The sequence below is a fragment of the Fundulus heteroclitus genome, chromosome 6, assembly GCF_011125445.2.
Source record: "Fundulus heteroclitus isolate FHET01 chromosome 6, MU-UCD_Fhet_4.1, whole genome shotgun sequence".
Classification (NCBI taxonomy): domain Eukaryota; kingdom Metazoa; phylum Chordata; class Actinopteri; order Cyprinodontiformes; family Fundulidae; genus Fundulus; species Fundulus heteroclitus.
Genome location: NC_046366.1, coordinates 13,805,541 through 13,827,205, shown reverse-complemented (window position 1 = coordinate 13,827,205; position 21,665 = coordinate 13,805,541). Strand labels below are relative to the sequence as shown.

Here is a 21,665-nt window from a genome sequence, read left to right as displayed (position 1 = left end):
GGCCGAGCCCCTGCAGCGCTCTGATACAGCTTGCTGCGATGTTGTTAACTTAGCGGGGGTCAGTCGCGTCGCTGAAGGTGCACATGCTTTTCTGGGAAATTCGATTTCTCTGCGCAGAGGGTGTGGTGACTCAGGCTGCCCGTGTGATAAGAGCAGAATGGGCCCCTGGGAGTCCAATCATACGAATGGTGACCAAATTGCTACAACAAAAAAAAAAAAAAAAAAAAAAAACACACACTGGCGGTAACAGAAAACCATAGTAAAAAAAAAAATAGCTTTCATCTTTTCTAACTTTTAAACGCATCAAGCGTTATGTTGAGACCGACGCCGGCAATGTGATTGATCACCTGTTTATGGGAGGACCAGCAGTTATATAAATAATTTAAAGAAGGGATAATTTTCTCTCTGCGTCTGTGTTTTTCTCCAGCAGGAGTCAGGTCAGCCTCCTGTCTGCTCCTCCCTCCCCTTCTCTCACCTGGCCCTAAGCCCAGAATGTTGCTGCAACTCCGCTCGCTCTCATTGGTCCCCGCTCTCACAAGACTTCACAAGAAAGGAAATGACTAAACTCTTCTCCCTCATGCCCTGCCTCAACTTCCCTCTCTGCTTTCACTCTCTTCCTTTCAATTTCTTCCCTAAAACCCCTTAATGACTGAGCGGCCTTTACTTTAAGGGCGCCGCAAAAAAACGACACGGGAGCTGACCTGATCTGATTTTACTGCGTCGATTAGAAGAGGCAGAAGTTCTGAATAGCTGCTTTGTGCATTTTATTTTAGTTGTGCGTGTGAGTATGAGTGCAGCGCCACGATGAGCATGTGTGCGCGTCTAGCGCAGAGGGTACGGCGAAAGTTGTGTTTTTGTTTGTAGCTGACAACGCGGCATTTCTGACATTTTTGCATTTTTCTTCACTCCCACTGCTGCACAGTGTCGCAGGGCCGCGGTTTAAAACGCACAGCAGACGGATGAGACACTCCGCTGACAGATGCGAGGGAGGGGGGGGGAAATAAATATTTATTTAACGTGCATCATTAGACTAATCTGTCTGTCTCTCTTTCCCTTCTCTCCTCAGAGGAAGTGCCTTCCCTGATGTCTGCTGCAGCTTTGACCTGCTTCTACAGCTGAAGCTTCATCCTCCCCTCTCCCCTCGCTCGCTCGCTTGCTGCCACAGTTGTAAAAGTAAAAAGGACAACGACCGACCCCACCCTTTCCCAGTCGCTACACCATCAGCATCCTCTCTAGCATCAGCCCTACTCACCAGACGGCCCCGCTGCTCCCCCGCCAGCCGACCGGCCTTACCGCTGCACCACCAGGCCCCACAAACAAGCATTTCACCCACCTTGCCTTTCACCATCGCCTTCTACCCCTTGAGGCCTCCGCTCAGTCCTCAGTGTCCTTAACCTTCCCGAAGCAGACTATATAGACTGTCACCTTCGTTGCCTGCTTCGATACACCCGAGCAGAGGGGCTCTCCGTTTCGGATGCCGCATAAGGGAGTGAGCAATAAACAGAAACAGTGAGGAGGGACGACGTGCTAGGCTGAGGGGTCTCCTGGGTGTCAGAGCTTTGCCAGGCGTCGCTTGCATCAAGGAAAATGACCCATTAACGTCCACAGCAAGCACTGTCCTGCAGCATTTCACCAGGGCGCATTTTTCCTGAATGTTTCATCTCAACTCATCACAAGCAGCAACTATACCAAGGAAGACTTTCTTTTTTTAAAAAAAAAAAGAAACGGCAATTGTGGATTAAAACACTAGAAGTACTTTATCCGCACTTGAACGCATCTCTGCTAGGAACACCTTTTGCCTGCGGCGTCGCCATGGCCATGAACATGAACATGGCGCACATCCGCGACACAAAGTGGCTCACACTGGAAGTATGCCGGGAGTTTCAGAGGGGCACGTGCTCGCGCTCCGACCAGGAGTGCAAGTTCGCCCACCCAGCCAAGAGCTGCCAGGTGGACAACGGACGGGTGATCGCCTGCTTTGATTCGCTTAAGGTAAGAAAGTGAGAAGCCGATTCGCAGTCAGCGAGACAGATCACAGATTAGCGGCTGAAAGGCTGTTTGGGGAACTATGTAGAGCGAGGAACTGGAAATAGCATGTTAGAAGTGTAGCATCTGCTCACAGCATGTGCTCGTTTTAACCCCAGCCACGCTGGTCATGGGAGTCCACAGTAATAAAGAGGACAAGGAAGTTTGATCTTTTTGATGCAATAAACTGTTTTTTTTGGGGGGGGAGGGAGGTTGTAATAAAAGCAGTAATGGTAAGAGGAAATTCTGGAACAGGCTGCAATGTTTTGACCCTCTATTGACGTGTGCACTGTTTAAGAAGTGATACATCTACACTGCAAAAACTGATCTAGAAATAAGTAAAATGTTCTTAAAGTTAGTGTATTTGTCCTTGATTTGAGCAGGTAAATAAGGTTATCTGCCAATGGAATGAGTATTTTGACCCCTAAAATAAGATAATTAGACATCCTGCACCTGAAATAAGATGATGGAGATGAGTTGTTCCTATTTTAAGTGCAAAAATCTTGTTCCATTGGCAAATCATCTTATTTACCTGCTCAAATCAAGGACAAATGCACTAATTTTAAGAACATTTTACTTATTTTAAGTTCCGTTTTTGCAGTGTACATCAACAGGGGCTTGATTTTCTTATTTAATTTAATTTAATTTTATTTAATTTAATTTAATTTTATTTTATTTTATTTTATTTATAAAATGCAGCAGCCTGCTGGGAAAAAAAAAAACACATTACCAGGCTTCCCTGTCTGCTAACCCTATGGATACCCTGAGCATTTCACATATAAGAAGCCAAAGAGGAGTGAAGCGATAGCATCATTTAAACCACTTCCTGTGTAAAGGCCTAAGGGCTGCCACAGGGGGTTGGTGTGACTATCTCTATCTGCATGTTTGTATTTTTTGAGCACAGTTGGAGGCAGCTTTGGAAGACCGTGCAATCATTTTCCAAGTGGTAGCAAAAAGAAAAGCAAACACCTTTCTTTCTTTGCCATTCTGTCACAAGCAGTCTGTCAGACTGATAGACTGCTTCAGATAAGACAGAGCTGTTTAGGCACACTGGAAAATAAGAGTTTATTAAGAGATTTAGACAATAAAAGAGCAGAAGCAGAACAGCGTACACATTTATTCCAAATGAACTGCTTCCTGCCTGTCAGTGTGAAAGGTAAAAAAAAAAACGTTTTCAGTGCATCTGTTGTATATTTGTAGATTTGATCAGCTGTCACATCTGGGTCAGTTGCCTCCATCAATTTCCAACCTTTCTCGTGGGTCAAGCAGAGACGGGCGTTACGACTCTGGATGCATGTTTATTTTCTTCTCTGACACAGCTGTTGGGATGCTGCTGTGTTACCAGAAATTAACGGTGGGAGTCAAACTAGATCACAGGGGGTAAGATAACTGTCCATGAAACGTGCGCGTAGGTGTCTGCATTTGTGAATGTAAGACAACAGACATGAATGAATAAGATTTAAGTACGTGTGACATCAGATGTTTCGCCTGTTCAAGTTTAGAAGCTACAAATACGAGTTACAAAGTTACAACTTTGCAACAATACAAGTGCAAATCACAGATTTAGCAGTGCAAGGAACAAATACAAATCTTACATTTATTCACGTTTATTGACTTAGATTTAGAAATTCAGACACCTACGCATACGTTTTTGTTGACAGTTATCTTACCCCATAAGCTCGGCACCAATCGATCGGTTAATTTTCTTCTGGTCGGCTCTTACAGGTCCTCTTCAAATGCACCAAAATGAAGAACCTTTCGCCACTTCAGACCGCATCAACCAACCACATTGCAGTTCCTTCATTTTCTGTTGGATCAAAAACAACTACTTGTCAGAAATGTGACAGCCTTTTTTATGTGCTATAGTTTTTTTTTTGGGAAAAAAGGTCAAACCTCCCAGAAAATCGGAAATCAGTACTAGCCAGGAAAGGCCTGCTCGATGCATCTCTAAGTAAAAGGTTATAATTGGCAAAAATAGATCAATAGATGTTTGCTAGGACAGCAAAAAAAAAAAAAAAAAAACGTCTGAGATCAATCTAGAGAAATGTAACTGCAATACAAACATGACAGTATACTTAATATTCGGAGGTGACAGTCCCCTCATGTTATTTAAGCAGGACGATCTCCGCATGTTTGCATAGGCTTCTATATCTCCTTCTATGTTAACAAAGTCAAGATCACCCTCGAGAATAGGCAGCTGTTTGGTGCCTGTTTGAAAATCCCAAAAGGAATTAAATTAGTGGTTTAAATTAATTTTTAGTGGGACTATTGCTCCTCTATTTTTTTTCAACCATTTGTCCCATTTTTCCGTCAGGAAAAACCAGAGCAGGTCCACCAAAAACCAGCGCGGTAAAAGAATGCAGATTGAGTAAAAAGCGAGAAAAAGAAGCACATAAGGACAGTAATAGACATGAAATGAAGCCTGTTATTTAGTCATCCACCTAAAACACAAACCCAAAGCCACATCTTCATTGCACTGCACAGGCAAGGTTTTTCTCTTGCACGGACCCACGAACACATCCACCGACGGAGTGAGTTGTCCTACTTTAATTTACTGTTGAAATAGGACAAACTCTCCAATGAGCGCTGTTGCAACAAGCCGTATTGCTCTCCTTTTACTTGTCTCACACTCACATCAGTTCATCCGCTCGGACGTGTGCACAAGCTCCTGGCCCATGAGAGCGGATCGACCTTCTTCTTGAGAAGTATATAATTAGAACAGGTCTCACATGATCAGCAGTGCATTGCTGAGCAGGTCACACCCAAACCGAGTCATTTCCCCCAACATCCACTCTCTATCTCCTTTTAGCCCGTGTTTCGTGTGCTGCCCGTGCAACACGGGCACGCGCAGAGGTAACGCACACTTTGCGCACATGCTGTCGTTCTCTAACATAGGAGCAAAAAAGTTGCAGTTTTTCCTGACGGCATTGCTTGCGGTGTAGCTTCCTGTCAGGGAGCGTTCGAGTGGACCACACCATTGCATGTGTGTCCTCGCGTGTGTTTTCTTTCGCCTTAGACTTGGCCTTAACCCCAGAGCACAGGCTTCTCTCTGCCTGTCTATCTGGTCGGTGCAGCACGGACAGCTCAGCTATGTTGAAACTGTGTAAATATTTAGAGACGGATAATGGCAGCCTGGACTCCTGGATTTAAATTCAGCTTTGCAACTTTGTTGATTGATGATTAACCCGCTGATCAGATTGGGCGGGCGGAATATGCTGATTTGGGATCTGTGTAAACAATGTGCTCATGGTTCAAACTGAAACGAGCCACAGGTGAAGGAATAAGAGCGGTTATCTTTATGATCTGCCGTATTCTGTACGGATACAGGGTTTAAAGTGGATGCTTCGTGTTATTTAAGCGAAGGAAGCCTTGTTTTATTCCTTCAATACTCGTCAATGCCTTCCAATGATTAGAGTGTAATCGTATTCTCCAGAATAATGGGAGTGAATGAATGCCCCGTTAGTTAAAATTAAACCGAGTGTGCAGTAACTCATCGAGCCCTCAGCTATGATTAAACCTGTTGTTGCTTGTTTTCATACTCGCCGGCCTTCTCCTTCTTGATATCCCACCCATTCGGGTTTTTGCCTCCTTTAGTCCATGCCACACCCATCTAGAGCACGGCTCACATTACACCCTGCTAACATCCCGTTGACGCCGCAGACACATATACGCGTATCTGCAGACGAAAACCTGTGCTGCAAGTGTTTACAGGGGTGGAGTGACATTAGGTGTCTGTCTTATTAGCTTATTAGCTTGAGCAGATCCTTTTTGTTTTTACTGCAACACTACCAGTCACAAGAAGGAGTGGTCAAAATCTACAGCGGAGAACGGTTTGAATGCGTTTTGATGCATAATGGACTTTGTCCTCTGTGGAACTGACACACCCACGGTGGTCACTTGCTAGTTTTGAGAGAAAGAGCCCAAATGCAGGTGCATGCATAAGCTGTAGCCATACGTGTTGCTGTCTGTGCACATCTGCATTGTTCTGAGCCGACGTTCTATTTTAATCATTTCAGCTGCAGCCCAAAGAACAAATATCTGGACAGATGAGGCATTTTTGTTCCTTAGGCACCTTTGCTATGAAAATATTGGATCTCAGATTTGACTTTTGGTTCTATTATTTAAGTGAGTTTGGCATCAATATAAAAAGAACTATCTGACAGACTTTAGCCCGAGGATTCGAGGGAATTTGCCTGATCTTGTTAAGCGACTGAGTTGGGAATAAAATTGTTCCATTTGAAATGTATCAGAAATTATCAACTAACTTTTTTCTTTTTTTGGGCGGGGGGCTCAGCTCATGTTAACTACTGATAGGGATGATTAAAAACTCTTAAATAATCTATTCTTCATTGCATTACAAATTGTGACACTGAAGACTGAGCCTGGCTGATTTTACCTTTATTCCCATCCTGCTCATTCTGCATGGTGGCAAGATAAAGTTACGTGAACATCCAATCTTATTTGTTAAATTTGTTTTAAATGTTTTCTATTATCAACCTGACTGTAAATACAGACAGGTTTTGATTAACTAGTTATAATAAATGGACTACCGTCATTGTATACTTATACCTACGCAAAACAGAAAAAGAATGGATCACCAAATAAAGTGCTTCAAAACTATGATTAAAAAGTATCACTTATGTTTATCTCCTTTTTTTCTTTGCAACAGATTTTTTTTTTCCATGCTGCATACATTAAGTGAAAATAAAGGTCTAACTTTTCTAAATGTTTTAGTGCGAGATTATGCCGCTGCCATAAAATTTCTTTATTTCCTTAAGCACTTTATGCATCTTTGCCAGGTTTGCCAGTAAATGTGAAGTGTGCCATATCCATACCAAAGCAGCAAACTTGTATGGACCAATAAATGAAAATATGGCTGGATGCAGATTGATACAGCAAGAAAGAAGTAATGAGAAAAAGGGACCCGAAGGAAAAAACAAAACAATGTATATATCAGTACAGGTATTGATTTTAAAATATGTCCGCAAAATGATATACAAGATAATTTCGCACAAGTGTTAACTCATGCATAACCTTTCTCATAGGATCTTTATGGTAATGACTGCGAATGTTGACGGGGTACCACAGTGGATATGATGTTAGCCAGAGACGTGTCGGGAAAGAAATATGATCTGTTACTGGTTCTAACAAAATCTCCTCGCTACAGTCTATCTCTCTCTCTCTGCCGGCTCCGTCTGGCCAGTAAAATCAACACGACGTGTGGACTGTGTGTGAAAAGCAAAGGGTTATGAGTTCAAGTGGGTATTGTGTATTTGACACTGCTGTCAGACACTGTTCACTGCGTTGACGGCCACACTGTACATGGCCGTGTGCAAGCTAGAGCTGTTTTTATGCAGCTGCAGCTGTGCTCTTTGTTCCTTGCATAGTTAGTTCAGATGTTAAAATGGTTAAAATATCAAATTTGAGGAGAGGAGAGCTGTTCTCGGGACGAAGCCTTTGTCATAGCTGCCATCGCTGAACTGTTTTGAGTTGGAGGGGGCCAAATGTTAGTGTGAATGCTAACTGTTAGCACAGTTCCAGCAAGGCTTTCTGGACGCATTAGCCGTTAACGCAGGGAATCTTCAGCTTAAATGGACTACTTAATGGAACAACTGTTCGTGCATTCGCAATTAATGGCTTAGCTTTTTCCATTTAATTTGATTAAAGTCATCCAGAGGAGCCGGCCTTTTACGTGAATGACGCTGCTCCTGTTGCTGGACTCTTCATTTCACTTTCTTCCTTCCTCTCTTGCTGCTAAAGATGAATAAGTCAGGTCAAAGTGAGTTAGCTCCTACAGGTCTCCTTATTCTCATGTTGACTGAATTATACTAACATCTTCTCACTTTCATACTGAGCGAGGGTTGGATTTCTGTTTGCAGCAACCTAACGCTGGCCTCCACACACACACACACACACACACACACACACACACACACACACACACATACCCACACACACAGAAACCACTTTATGGTGTGCGCACATCCTTGCCACATCAGCGGCTTTGCATCTTGTCTGTGAGCTTATGTGACGGAAGATCAGGCGACAAAAGTCTTTTCTTTTCAGTGTCAGCCGTCCCTGTCTCTCTGTCACACTGGGCCCATTATAACGCCACTGATACAATGATTACTTTTCTATAGGCCCCGCTTCTGGCTCTCTCCTTAGCGAGGAAGACATACCAGAAAAACCTCAGACAGCCCTCAGGAGCGTCGAGGGCTAGCTTTGCCGATAAGAAAAACAATTAACAGCTCAGTGTGTAGATGTCAGTATAAAATAATTTAGAGCATAACATATGCACATGATTTTATGCATTTATAACACATCTATGGTTGTTTGCATCAGCACCTTTTATTTCTCGAAGTGTTATTTTAAAAGCTGGATGTCCATGGAAATATTTTTAATGCCATCGTCAGATTGGCTATCAGTCTCGTTGTATATGCTAGACATTTGTCACTTTTTTGGACTCCACATCCCGTCTACATTAGCCTTATAAAAACATGTTAAAAGTCACGGCTGTTTAACCTGTTTGATCAGCCCTAACCCCTGTTATAGCCACATCTAATAAAGTGACCTATATAAATAAAAGAGCGCACTTCCCGCCAACAAAGTACAACTAACCTCCCTTTGGTATTTCCCAAGCATGATCTTTTTATTTTTTTTTTATTTTTGCATTAATAGATTTCTGGACTCGGCATTTAGCAGACTCTGTAGAGTCGGGAAGGCGGAGCCAAGTTTGTGGTGGCGTTCACAAACAGCCACGGTACTAAATTACGTGCTGATTTGTTTACCCATAGAAATGTTTTCTCAGCTAAAGACACAAGCAGCACTATTTAGTAGTGTTGCACCGATACCGATACCAGTATCTGCCGGGGCCCCGATACCGCACTAAAATGGTGGTATCGGTATCGGCGAGTACCAACAAATAGGGCACGGATACCATTTTGATGTTTGTATGTCACTTGAACGCAGCCTTCTTCTTACTATATACACACACATCAATTTCAAACAGATGGTATCGGTATGGAATCGGTATCGGCCGATACTGCACAGCCAGGTATTGGGTATCGGTATCGGGCCCAAAAAATGGCATCGGCCCTACACTACTATTTAGTAGCATATAATTATGGCCGCGCTTACATAACATTCAAGTTAAGAAGGTTTTTCTTTTCTTTGTAAAGTCTCTTTTGGTCTCCCGTCCAGCAGGGGGCCCTAAGCAATTGAAAAGTTTGCTTATACCTCAGGCTAGCGCTGCATAAACCTTTGCTTAGGCATTTTTTCATCCTTCTCCTTTCAACCATATTTACTCAATGTTTAGCTATTAGGCAGTGCTGTCTTTTTGGGGGTTTTTTTACGTATTTTCAACAGAATTTTGCTTGGGGGGTATTTTATACATGCATTCATTGTTCAAAATGCAGTTAACTTCAGGTGTTATATAGTGATTTTTTTTCAGTTTTGCACTTTTAGAAATCAATGTGTATACTCTAGTGACACTCTTTGACGCAGTATGGTATGGTGTATCTAATTATAGTCTTTCTGTAAAAAGAAACAATGCAACCTACTGTATATCATGTTATTTATTTTTAAACTCTAAATTTGCACTAATTTCACTGCAGTTGCTGTTGCCAAAAGAAATCTAACACACACAAAAAAAATACAAACTAACATTCATGACATCAGGATTGGTCATTGTTGAATTTTTTTTAGATTTGCCGGTGTTTAATTGTCACCAATAAATGTTTGATTTTGTATCCTGTGAAATGAGATTATTTTTCTATAAAACCACCTCAAACCAGGAGGAAGAAAAGGGCACATTTTAACGGAACAATTATTTTCTCTGAAGTATGAAATAAACGTGCACTTATCAGAGAACCTTCAATTGATTCATCAAAATGATTTGCAAGTCTCTATTTAATTAACACTTGCAGGATTGTAAAGTGACTTCATTTCAAGCATGGCTCGTTAATCTGTGTATCGTCAGCTCTTATGCAAGCATGTCTTACCGCTGCAGGAAAGTAAAGATCAGACCCTAAGACTTTATCTATAAACTGAATGCACGCAATAGGTGTTGCAGAAAATCGTTTTTTTTTTTTTTTTAATTACAATACAAACATTTCTTAACCTTCTAATTTGTGTTTTTCCTGTTCGCCTTTGAAGGGCCGCCTCCAACTTTCTCCTCCTTTCTTAACAGTTCTTTCATTACATGTCACTCAACATGCCGACTGAGATCCTGCTAGTCAGCCCTGCTATTTTCTTCCCATTAGACAAGCGAGAGATGAGCTCCAGGGCACAGCTACTCCCTTTAGCTAACTCTCTTAACACCTTTTCTGCCGTGCCTCTCCCTCCTACCAGCTGTTGGGACCATCAGTCAGGAGTTTTTCCAGCCCCATTTTTATATATATTATGAACAAAGAATCACACCAGGGGCAACATAGGCCATGACCAAGACTCCAAAACTGTACATAAAACTGTACCATTTATTGGCTGAAGCCTCATCTTAACGTCCATGAAATGATTCAGTTCTTTGAGTCATGATGTAGAGCAGGAGCTTTGGTAAGTGAAACATGCCAGCACTGAAGACTGAATCAACATCCTCGGGCGTTTTGTTTATTGCCTGTCAACATGTGTTTTGTTTTTTGAGTTGAAACAGGACCGTTCTGATTGAGAAATCTGATTTGTTTTTGTGACCCGTATTGAATTCAGCAGGGATTATTTGACACTAAACCAAGGAAATTAAAAGTCCAGCTCTATAAATTACAATGTATATAAAAAGTTAATTCACTTCAGGTAATTCAGCTGATATTATATTAGAACAATAAAATGACATGTTGATTTGCTGAAAGTACGTCCAAGGAACATATGTACTCAGTAGGTAGTCTGGGCTCTTTTTGTTTGAATTACCGTATCAGTGTATCAGTGCCTTGCGTAAAGGCACTCAGCTTGTGACTCAATGATTTTAGGGACACCCAGACTTATTTAATATTTGCATTGTTGGATCTGGTGCCTCTTCTCTTCCTTTTGATAATACTCTATAGATTTTGTATTGGGTTTAGATCACAGCCAGTTTAAAAGCCAGGCAAGCCCAGTGGCACAATGGTCATTAAAGCAGGTATAGCAGTGTGGGCAGGTGGCAAGTGCCATTTGAAAATTAAATATGGAATTCCATAAAGCTCGCCATAACAGGCGATCCTGAAAAGATGTAAAATCTGTTAGATGTCTCCGCTGACTTTGGATTTGACGAAACACAGCGGACCAACAACTGTGGATGCCGTGGCTGTCCAAATCCTCACTGATGGTGGAAGGTCCAGACCTCAAACAACTTTGATTCTGTACCTCTACTCCTCCTGACTCTGGGACCTACGTTTCCAGAGAAAGAGCAAAATGTATTTAGGTCATAAAAGTAAACTTTGAGCAGTGAGCAACCGTCTAACCCTTTTTCCTCCTTAGCCTAGGAAAGACACGTCTGACGTCTCTGTTTCAGGAGTGGCTTAACACATAATTCCCACAGTTGGACCCCGGGTCCTGAAGACTTCTGTGTGTGCTGCCTCTTGAAGCTCTGTCTGCAGCTGCTGCCCCAAGTTTCTGAATCTGCCTTCTGCTCTTTGATGGGCTTTGAATCACAATCCTCTCAAGGCTGTTATAATAACTTTTATTTGCCAAGTGTGTGCACAAAAAAAATTGACTTTTTTCCCAATGAAGAGATTATTCTAGTTGATAATTCACCTTTTACCATCACACCGTTTCCTTCCACTTAACTTTCCAATTTAATGGCTGGATACAGCACTCTGCACATGGCCAGATTGTTGTGACTTGCCATCACTCTGATTGCTTTCAATGTCTGCTGGACAACGGTCAAATCAGCACCTGTACTTAAATACCTCATAATGTAAAGGAAATCAATCATCAATAGTGCTGGTGGGGTTCCGTTGCCTTTTGTTTTGCCATATTGTCTTTAGTTTGTTTCCATTTAAGCCGCAGAACATAAAGTAGAGTCTCTTCTTAGTCTGTGTAAAACAGACTGTTCAATTGTCATGGACTCTTATTAGAGTAAATCATTGCAAAATGAAGGCAATAATGTCAAAGGAAATTCATTAAGAAGGGATATAACGCTAAAGCAAGAGAAAGACTTCAGAAGGCTCCTCCGTTTGACGCTGCCGAACCCCACGGAGATAATCGCACACAGAAACAGGATTAGACCAGTTGACAGTGGGATTAGGGTTGTGGATAGGATTAAAGTCTGTGAGATGAGATTAGCATAATGCATACCAGATTAAATCTGTTATTGCTGCAAACTAAATTAGTCATGAGTCCTGTTGTCACAGAGGTACGAGGAAAAAGGAGCCTTTTGTCCATGACGGTGGATTTGGGGTGGGGGGGTTGCTGTCATACGGTACTATATAATATAGCTCTGTCCTTTTGGTGACAACAGAGTCATCGTTGACTCTTGGCTGCTGCCAGGGCCTTATAGGATTTTTCTTTGCACAATGACTCTTCTTTTTTAGCTCCCACTGGGAAGCGGCGCTCGGAGATGATTAAATGAACTTTCCCGGAGCCGCTTCTCGCACTTACATATTGAGCATTTGGTTTTCACGAAATGCTGCCCGCGTCGATCAATACCCGCGTTCCTGTGCTGGTTTTCGCAGATAATGAAAAGTAAGAAACTAACCTTGTTAGCCCTTTAGAGGAGGAAAAGTGGCACAGAAATCATCGGAGTCTAGAGAAGACGGGAGTGTGAAAGGAGTCACATGAAAGTGTTTTGGTGTAAAGAGAGATAGCACATGGTAGGAGGGGGGCATATCAGCAGAAAGACAGAGAGGTCTAAGTTTGGACCCAGGGCTCCAGTGTACGTGACATCTGACCTGGGGCATTTCTGAGAACCAACACACTCTCAAGTGTGAATAACTCATTGCCCTGCATATGTGTGTGACCGCGTCCCTCCATGTCTGTGTGGCTGCTGCTGCTGTAACATATTTGCATTTCCCTCTATTTGCAGATTGCACATTCTGCATATTAAAGCTATATATATATATATATATATATATATATATATATATATATATATATATATATATATATTAAACAATTCAAATATATCTGGCCAACCTTGCTGCACTCTGTGTGGTCCTTTTTCAGTCATGTATATCAACCTTTTAACTCTGTTGTTGTTTTAGTGAGGGCGATAATGCGACCGCCGTGGACATGCTTTAACTATTATCATAGATTAACACTCCTTCGCATCCCCGTATCTTCCCAAGCCCCGGCACATGCAGTAACATCAACTCCCTGACCACAGAACGCCAGCAGGGATCAGCGTGCGCGCCGAAGACCCAGCGGGGAGATGCAGACGTAATCGCAAGGGTTACGAATGTGCGTTTGCGCAGAAAACTAAAATCTTCCACACGCCTTTTTTTTAAATAAATGTTTCTGGCGAGGTTAATACACAACGTTGTGGTTTAAAACAAAAAAATGAAAACTATATGTAAGGAAGATTGCTTTTTATGTGATTTAAAGCCTGTAAGCGGAGCAAAGAGCGTTCATTTGCAAGTCGCCTTCTTACTTTCCGCCCGTTCCGACAGCTCTAGGTTACATGCATGCAAGAGGATCTGCACATACGGCACGCAGACTGATTTGATATATTTATATTCATACGTGAACGGTAGACAAAGAGACCAACCACTGGGCCGATTCCTTTGAGTCTCCGCCGCTCTCCAGCAGAACAAAGCTTCTTTGACGGTGCGTGTGTGTGTGTGAAGAGTGGGGCTTTCATCTCTGTGTATGTTTGGACAGAAGACAGTGGAACGCAGGCCAGCGAACGGCGTAGCTTCACACCCCAACAGCAGCTGAATACCATCATACCACAGCACTGCGTGGAAGACTAGATACTTGAGATAAAGGCTTTAGCAGCGGTTTGTTTAAATGTTTTTGAAATATTGAATTTGGAGTTTTGAAATCATTAAAGCTTACATAAATAAGTCCAGACCAACTTCAAACTAATCTGATATTTTCTAACACTGACCATTTTTGCAGGGCTTTATTTTTATCATTACAGAGCACATTGATTACGTATACAGAATGATACATGTCAGATTAAAACATTATCGAAATGAATGTCACAAAATGGCTGCAGAACAACGGTGCAGCGATTTAATGTGTGTGATCCTGTATAAAAGTAAATATTCTGACAGTAGTAAAAAAAAACATATAAAGAACTGAATGCCAGGGAAACATAACAGTACAAAAGTGTGCGAATCAGGTTTAAATAAACGTTTTGTACAAGAATCGTTAAACTTGTGGCACAGTCCAAAATTCACACGGGTAACAGGGGAGCAATGCGCAAGTAAATAGCATAACCCAAAGTCAGTCCATAATTGGGTTATGCAGTAGTTTGATTTTTACGTCATTTTCACAATTTTTGTGCATTAAAATACAATTGCAAAACTGTGTGAAATGGTTTTGTTTTTTTCTCTCAACATTTAATCTGGTGTTTATGACACTTTCCCCCACATAATCTGTAATTATTGTATTATTTAGTGTTGAACTATTCCTGACGTAAAACCTATTATTTAAATCATCCAGTATAAGTATCTATGTTTTCATTGAAAGCCAAGGTTTCACAATCAGCTTTATTTAGCAGACACGGGTACACATGTGACAAGTTTGACTCTGGATTGTACAATACTAACGGTGTGCTTACTTATACAATAATACAATAATGCAGTAATAAAAATCAGATGCAGGCTGCAGTATTAGAGGACACAAATGAGCACACTGTGAACAAGCAGCCAGATTCAGACAATAATGCAGAGGTGTAATGAGCAGAGTGCAAAGTAGACAGGAAAAAATAATATTTACACTATTGTTATTATTATTTACATGTTGAAGGTGGAGTGTTCAGGTACACGCATAGATACATACATATATGTCCACCCTGTGATGAATGGGAATGCTGGAATAAATGAGCATTATATGCAGTGTTATGTATGTGAGGTAGGTGGATTTGGAATACAGTATAAACAATGTGACGATATGAACAGATAAGGTTATGCTAAAATTTCACATCATATGCTTCTTGCGGTTTAAAGTCTTTAAAGAGATGCCAGGAAAAAAATCTTTGGAGGAACCAGAATCCCACTCGCCCACCTCATGCTGCTGCTGCACACTGCCTGTCAGCTGGCTGAAAGGAAGCCACTATACATATCCAATGCTCGAGAGAAAGAAAAATCCAACTGTCTGGAAACAGGAATCTGAAAAATGTCCTCCATATATAGTAATTTTATTGAAATTACACTGCCTTAAGTCTATTGTATATATTGTATATACTTGATGGTTTACTTGAGCACGTGCACTTTAAATCTCGCTGCATGCTTCATCTCCTCCTAAAAAGAATGGGATCGGGCCACACCCAGCATTCTTTACGCATTGCTTCACTGTTTGTTTAATTCCCTTATGGTCACACAAGCAGGGTGTGTGTCTGCGGGTGAGAGACAGCGAGTTGAAGGGGAGCGCGATCAGGGTGGGACGTGTTTTTACAACTTATCATCAAACAGTCTGCCCAGTAGCCGGTGGGATTATTGTTCCCAGTTTGGCCTGCGCGGATATCGGCCGGCCAGATCTCAACGGGAGAAGCTCAGGCTTCCACAGATAGCACAGAACGTGACCTGCGGTGAACCTAAAGGAGAGGGAGGACTTCCACGATGTCTCGTTGTTTTTAAGAAAGAAAAGAAAGAAAAAAAAATGATTAATGATGTACGCTTGCTGTAATCTTTAAGGTTGCTGCGCTTCAAATTTAACACGTGGAAACATTCACGACAAACACTTTGAACAACAAAGACAAACATTTCTTGCGTCTTTGCTCACAACGTTCTCTGACTCTTGGGAATCAGCTAATGAAGCTGGTGAATCATTCAGAGAGCACTCGCTGTGTTGCCTTTATAGGCTGCAGACAGACATTACGCATGGATCTTTTTATTCCCTCTTCACATTCCCATTATCATCACCATTTTTCCTCACAGCTTCCCGGGGCTGTAAGTGGGCCCGCATTACACGTTTCAAACATTGTATTTGCATGATTACATTTAAATTGTATCAGCGCCACGACGCCGTATTCCCTGTTCGGCTTGGCATTTCACAGCGGAGCCGCTCGGTGCGCGCGCGCGGAAATATCGAAGATGACACCTCCATCATTTGTTTTCATCGAGAGTGACCTTTTTAATTACTGGCATGGACGTGAAACAAATTGGGCTGGTGTACAGACACACAGATGCATTTGAACTAATTATGGCTGCAAGGCGAGTAGTGATTTCGTCTCTGACGGTCTCTGTCTGCCAGTGATCAGGCGGGCTGCTCTGTTGCTGTGGACACCATCTGTAGCTACTCCTCAAGGCCGCTGATGTCACCATAACAGACACAAACACGTCAGCGTCTTCCTTTCGTCTCTGTCCGCATCGCTTTCCTGCGCTCGACAGCCACCCAGCCACCCCCTCCCCCCCCATCCCCCTTCTTTTTTTTTAATCAGTCGTTCTTCTTCTTCTGCAACTTCTAAAATTTCCCTGACACAGCCTCTCTCTGGCTCACAGGGTCGCTGTGACTCCCGCTTTCTCTCATTCTCCTCCCACTCAGGCTGGCGTTTCCTCTTCTGGACCAGACTTTCCTATTCAAAATGGCTACCCGTTCTGGTAGCAGGCATTTTCTTTGAACATCACGGCCAGAGGCAGCTCTGGTTACCTAAAAATCAAGGATTTTTTTTTTTTTTTTTTTTTTTTCACTCATACACATACGGTGCACCAGTTGCCTACTCTGGCAGTCAGCAGTTGAGGTCATGCGGGGTGAGTGCAACATGATCTTTTATGTCTTTGCAAACACCCGCCCTCCTCACCCCCACCCCCCACCCCCACACACACCACACTGAAATCACACCCACACTTTCCACCCCTCACCGCCTATCATTTTCATGCTTCGGACTACCTGCTTTACACTCTTTTTTCTCTCTCTCTCTCTCTCTCTCTCTCTCTCTCTCTCTCTCTCTCTCTCTCTCCCTTTTCATGCTCATGCACAGCTCTCTTGCCACAGACCTGCACATCTCAGCATGTGGCTTGTCAGAAAATCACATGACTGCGAGCTCTGAACTGTCTGGCATGGAATAATAAAAACGTTTCATATTCCCCTTTGCGAAAACATGTTGGGTATATATCGAGCTCGGTGAGGCGTAATTATTACATTGCTTTCTTAAGGCAAAGTGTTGTTGTTTTTTTTTACATTTTGTCTCGTTATAATCACAAACTTCATTTTTTTTTTTTTATTATTGGGACTGTACGTGATAGACCAGCACAAACAAAGTAACGGCTGTTGGGAAGCAGATGGAAAATGATACACACTTTTCAACTATTGTGCATTATTTGAACCTGTATTTCTGGGGAATTCATCCGCATCCAGTGCAACCAACTCACTTCAGAAGCTACCTAAATGTAACGTGTCATACGACCTCAGGAGGAATACGGTTGTTCTGGGGAGGCTTTATGGGTTTGTTAGAGTACATTAGTGCAGAAAAGGCATCATGGAGACTGAGGAACACGAAAGGGAGGCCAAGGATACATTTTTTTTGCTTTAGAGGTTTAAAGCACAATATCTCCAGATTTGGACGTCTCACAGAACACGGCTCAGCCCGTGCGCTGAAGTCTGAAAATGGAAAGAGTGTGGCACAGCTGCAAAACAACTACGATATGGCCCGCCAAAATAAGCTGAGATCTTTCCTGGTTTCCATGCGGAAATGGTGCTCAATCAAAGAAAAGTACTCGTACCCCAAAGCTGCAGTGACTGAAAAGAGCAACACATCAATTCCTTGTTTATTTTGCAGGGGTGTGTGTGAAGCATGAAGCGTTATGATTACAGAATAATGAGTAGTTGTTTAAGTTGATAAATGAAATACATGATTATGTCGAACAAGTAGGAATCAAAGACATAATTCTTTTAAATCTGGTTATTGATTTAAATATTTTACCAAGTTAAGACTCTTTAAGCACGTTAAAACAGTACTTGTGCGAAAAAGACTTTAAGAAAGGATCCAGCTCAACTGTCTGGCCAGGCAAGCAGGGCTCTATTCCGAGACCCAGTGAAGAGGCACATGTCAGATATAGAAAAGCCGCCAAAAAGCAAAGCTCAGGTGGGAAAATTTGTTGACAGGACAAGTATTAGTCGTACACTCTACAAATCTGTCGTTTAAGGAAGAGAGGCATGTTGGAAGCCCTTGTTGAGGGAATATAAGGTGTCCTGTTTGCCCATGTGTGGACACAGAAAATATGCGGAGGAAAACTAGAGCAAACAGGTAAAACATCGCCCTGATCACACCGTGCCCAGCTTGAAACCTGGTGGTGACATTATTTCTCAAATAGGGACAGCAAAGTTGGTCAGAGGTAATAGGAAAATGAATGGAAGTAAATTCAGGGCAACGCTGGAAGAGAAGCTGTTAGAGGCTGAAAAAGACGCTTGGGATCAGGACTGAGATTGCTCCTCCAGCAGAACAACAGCCCTAAAGGTACAACCAGAGCCGCTCTGGTAGGGTTTAGTTAAAGGCAACGGCAAAGAAAAATGAGCCTACATTTCAGTCAGTAGCTGTCGGGACACACTCGCTAAAAGACTTGCAGCTGCAAGTGCAGCGTACAGTTGGGCATTCATCGTATCGTTTATCGTCATTGTTGAACATTTCTTATGATAAACTGTCACAATAAATCCGATAAATGTTTGAGAACCGTCGAATCAGGCTGCATGCTATTTTTTACTATTCCCCCTGTTCGTTGCGCAAGAAAATGTGATTAAATGGGAATGTTTATTTTAAGATTGCTGGACCATGAAGTCATAGCCCATACCCTGAAAAAGACAGCAAAAAAAGTTGTAAATAGTTTTTACTGTTTTTTCTGTTTTTACTGTTATCACAATAAAACACAACATATCATAATAGAGTTTTAAGTCATGTTTGCCCTTCCCTAATAGTTTAAAAGGTAATTATTCATAGTATTGACACAAGACGGTAAACAAACCACAAACCACAAATTATTTTTCTTCTACTGCCTATTTATACATTACTTTGTGTTTATTCATCTCATGCAGCTGTTTAAAATACATTATCAATCAATTAATCAATCAAAGTTTATTCTTTTCAACAATCAATATGGTGCTTAAAAGGGCTTTACAAGCTAAAATACAAACAAAAAAGATGCTGAGACAAAATAGATAAAAAAAAAATTATAGGAAAATAACAGGATAAAAAGTGCATAACAGCACAATTCAAAACAATTTTAAAAGCGAAGTATAGAAAAATAAAACCACCAAATAAACAAAAGTCAGCCACAGTTGAACAGCTAGGACAGAAAGGCCTGTCTGAACAGATGTGTTTTCAGCTTCTAGCTCAGTAATGCATCGTAGCTCTGTGGTAAAGCGTTCCACAACATAGGAGCAAAAACAGCAAAAGAACGATCACCCCATCTTTTGCACCTAGTCCTGGGAACATGCAGTTATAAGCACCGATGATCGCAGACGCCTGACTGTGTGGCCAACAGTTAAAAGCTCAGACAAATATGCTGGAGCAAGGTGATTTATGACTTTAAAAGCAAACAGCAGGACTTTAAAGTCTATCCTAAAGCGAACTGGAAGCCAGTGGAGAGAGGAGAGAATGGGGGTAATATGGGCGTGTCCGGGAGCGTCTGAGAGAAACCGAGCAGCTGCATTTTGGACCAGATGAAGCTTATGGAGAATGGACTGGCTGATTCCTGCACACAGAGCATTGCAATAGTCCAGCCTTGAACTAATGAATGCATGCATTGCCTTTTCCAGATCAGCCTGGAATAGGAATGGTTTGACTTTTGAGGGAAGTCTTAGCTGTAAAAAAAAAAAAAAAGCCTGCCCGGACCACTGAGTTAACCTGTTTATCAAACTTCAGAGTGCTGATAAAGACCTGAGGCCTGACAAGATTTAGAATTAAAGAGAAAGTACTCAGTTTTCCCTTCATTTAGGTGGAGAACATTTTGAGACAACCACCGCTTGATGTCTGACAATTTTGCAATAAACAAAGAGTATTATTGTCGTTACATTAAGGTTTGCGGCAGTAACTTGAAAAGATGTGAAAACCGTGTGGATGCTTTTGCAAATCTATCTGTAGTTTTTTATACATCACGGGAAGTTACCTATTGGTTAAATTGTTAGCCACACACGTCCCTTACAGCTAGATCTAAAAACTCTACAAGCACATTTTGTATTAAGTATAATATGAGGGCGAGCTGTCTAAATATTAAAGGATCAGGCACATTATTTCGCCTCACGTAGCCCGCCTTCCACATTAGTCTGACATGTCCGGCACTTACTTAAAACTCGAGAATCGAAACAGTTTTTGAACCGATTTTAGCTAAAACGACAACGCGATATGCGTCATCATTTTACACGTCCTCGATGAATTTATCTGGTAGCAACCCTACATGAAGCCTCGTGGGATGTCACTCATAATACCAGCAGTGCAGAAGATCACAGGGACCGTGTACGAAGGGCCCATAAATCCAAGGCCATGAATTCTTAATTACCGTCAGCATGCCATTAGCTGCACATGCCGCAGTACCCTTAAAAGGAAATCAAGGAAGAGCCAGCGACGTCCACTTTAAACAAATGGACGAAACGGAGCACTCGCAGAAACCCTTTAACCGTTTACGTTCACCCCGCTCTCCCTCGACGATGCTTCTTGCTTTCCGCCGTCCGGCGCACCTGTCTGGTGCTCTCCGGTGTCAGGGAAAGTAAAAGAGGACTGAAGAGTGTAAGGCAGTCACGTCAACATGTAGAGATAAATCCCGGCGAGGTCAGCGCTTTCAGCGAGGGATAGGTGGCCCAGTCAGATAAGCTCTGCCGCTGGACTGAAAGTAAACACTTGTGCTTTTATGCATTGTGGACTCTGTTGTGAGTGTGTGTGTGTGTGTGTGTGTGTGTGTGTGTTTTTCATGCTTGCGGTAGCCGCGTATCTGACACCGGTCATATGAGCATGACTTCCAAAAAAAAAAAAAAAGGTACTCTTGAGTGCACAACAACATAAATGTGTATATTTGCAGGAGGCGGCGTAAGGCGATCCCTGCCCTGAATAATTATCCGGACGCTTTGATGCGTCGACCTCTGAGTGACTCCTGGGATAATGTAAAGCGATCGTATGAGCGCGGGGTATTTTTGGTGTCACTTAGACACGTCGTTCGGCTGAACTTGACGTCTGGAGAAAAAAACAGCACGGCGTGTCAGTCGTGACCCCCCCTGGGGCCGTCGCACACATGCACACACGTCCCAGCTGGGACCAACAGAAATAGCAAGCTGTTAACAATTAGTGACAGCCCGAGCCCAATTGGAATGTAGGAGTCTGACATTGACCAAACACAATTTGCCCGAAACTGTGGAATGCATTCCTAAAATGTCCAATGCGGACCATTTTTTATTTTCCCTTGAGAGACGTTGTTTTGGTCATGGTTGCGTGAAATATTGGGATTTGTTACTTCCTGCAGACTGCGATGGTTTTGCTCAGCAGATAAAATGTTTATCTTGTTTATCATCATAGCTCTGGGACATGCAAGACTTGCTCCGTTTGAGTACGACTAAATGCAGCTGAGATTGACATGCCGTTTTAA

General features: G+C 42.2%; 1 protein-coding gene across 17 annotated transcripts in view; it reads left to right on the top strand.

The window, feature by feature from the left end:
• The window catches only part of LOC105935919 (muscleblind-like protein 1), a 57,686-nt gene that overhangs the window by 20,288 nt on the left and 15,733 nt on the right, over nt 1-21,665 (top strand). For all 17 annotated transcript variants that reach the window (XR_004931216.1, XR_004931217.1, XR_004931218.1 and 14 more), the window contains one exon: nt 1,067-1,992. Coding sequence is in view for 14 of the 17 variants with exons in the window: in XM_036138107.1 (XP_035994000.1) it covers nt 1,813-1,992 (180 nt within the window). In the remaining 3 variants the exon portion in view is untranslated. The remainder of the gene's footprint in view (nt 1-1,066; nt 1,993-21,665) is intronic.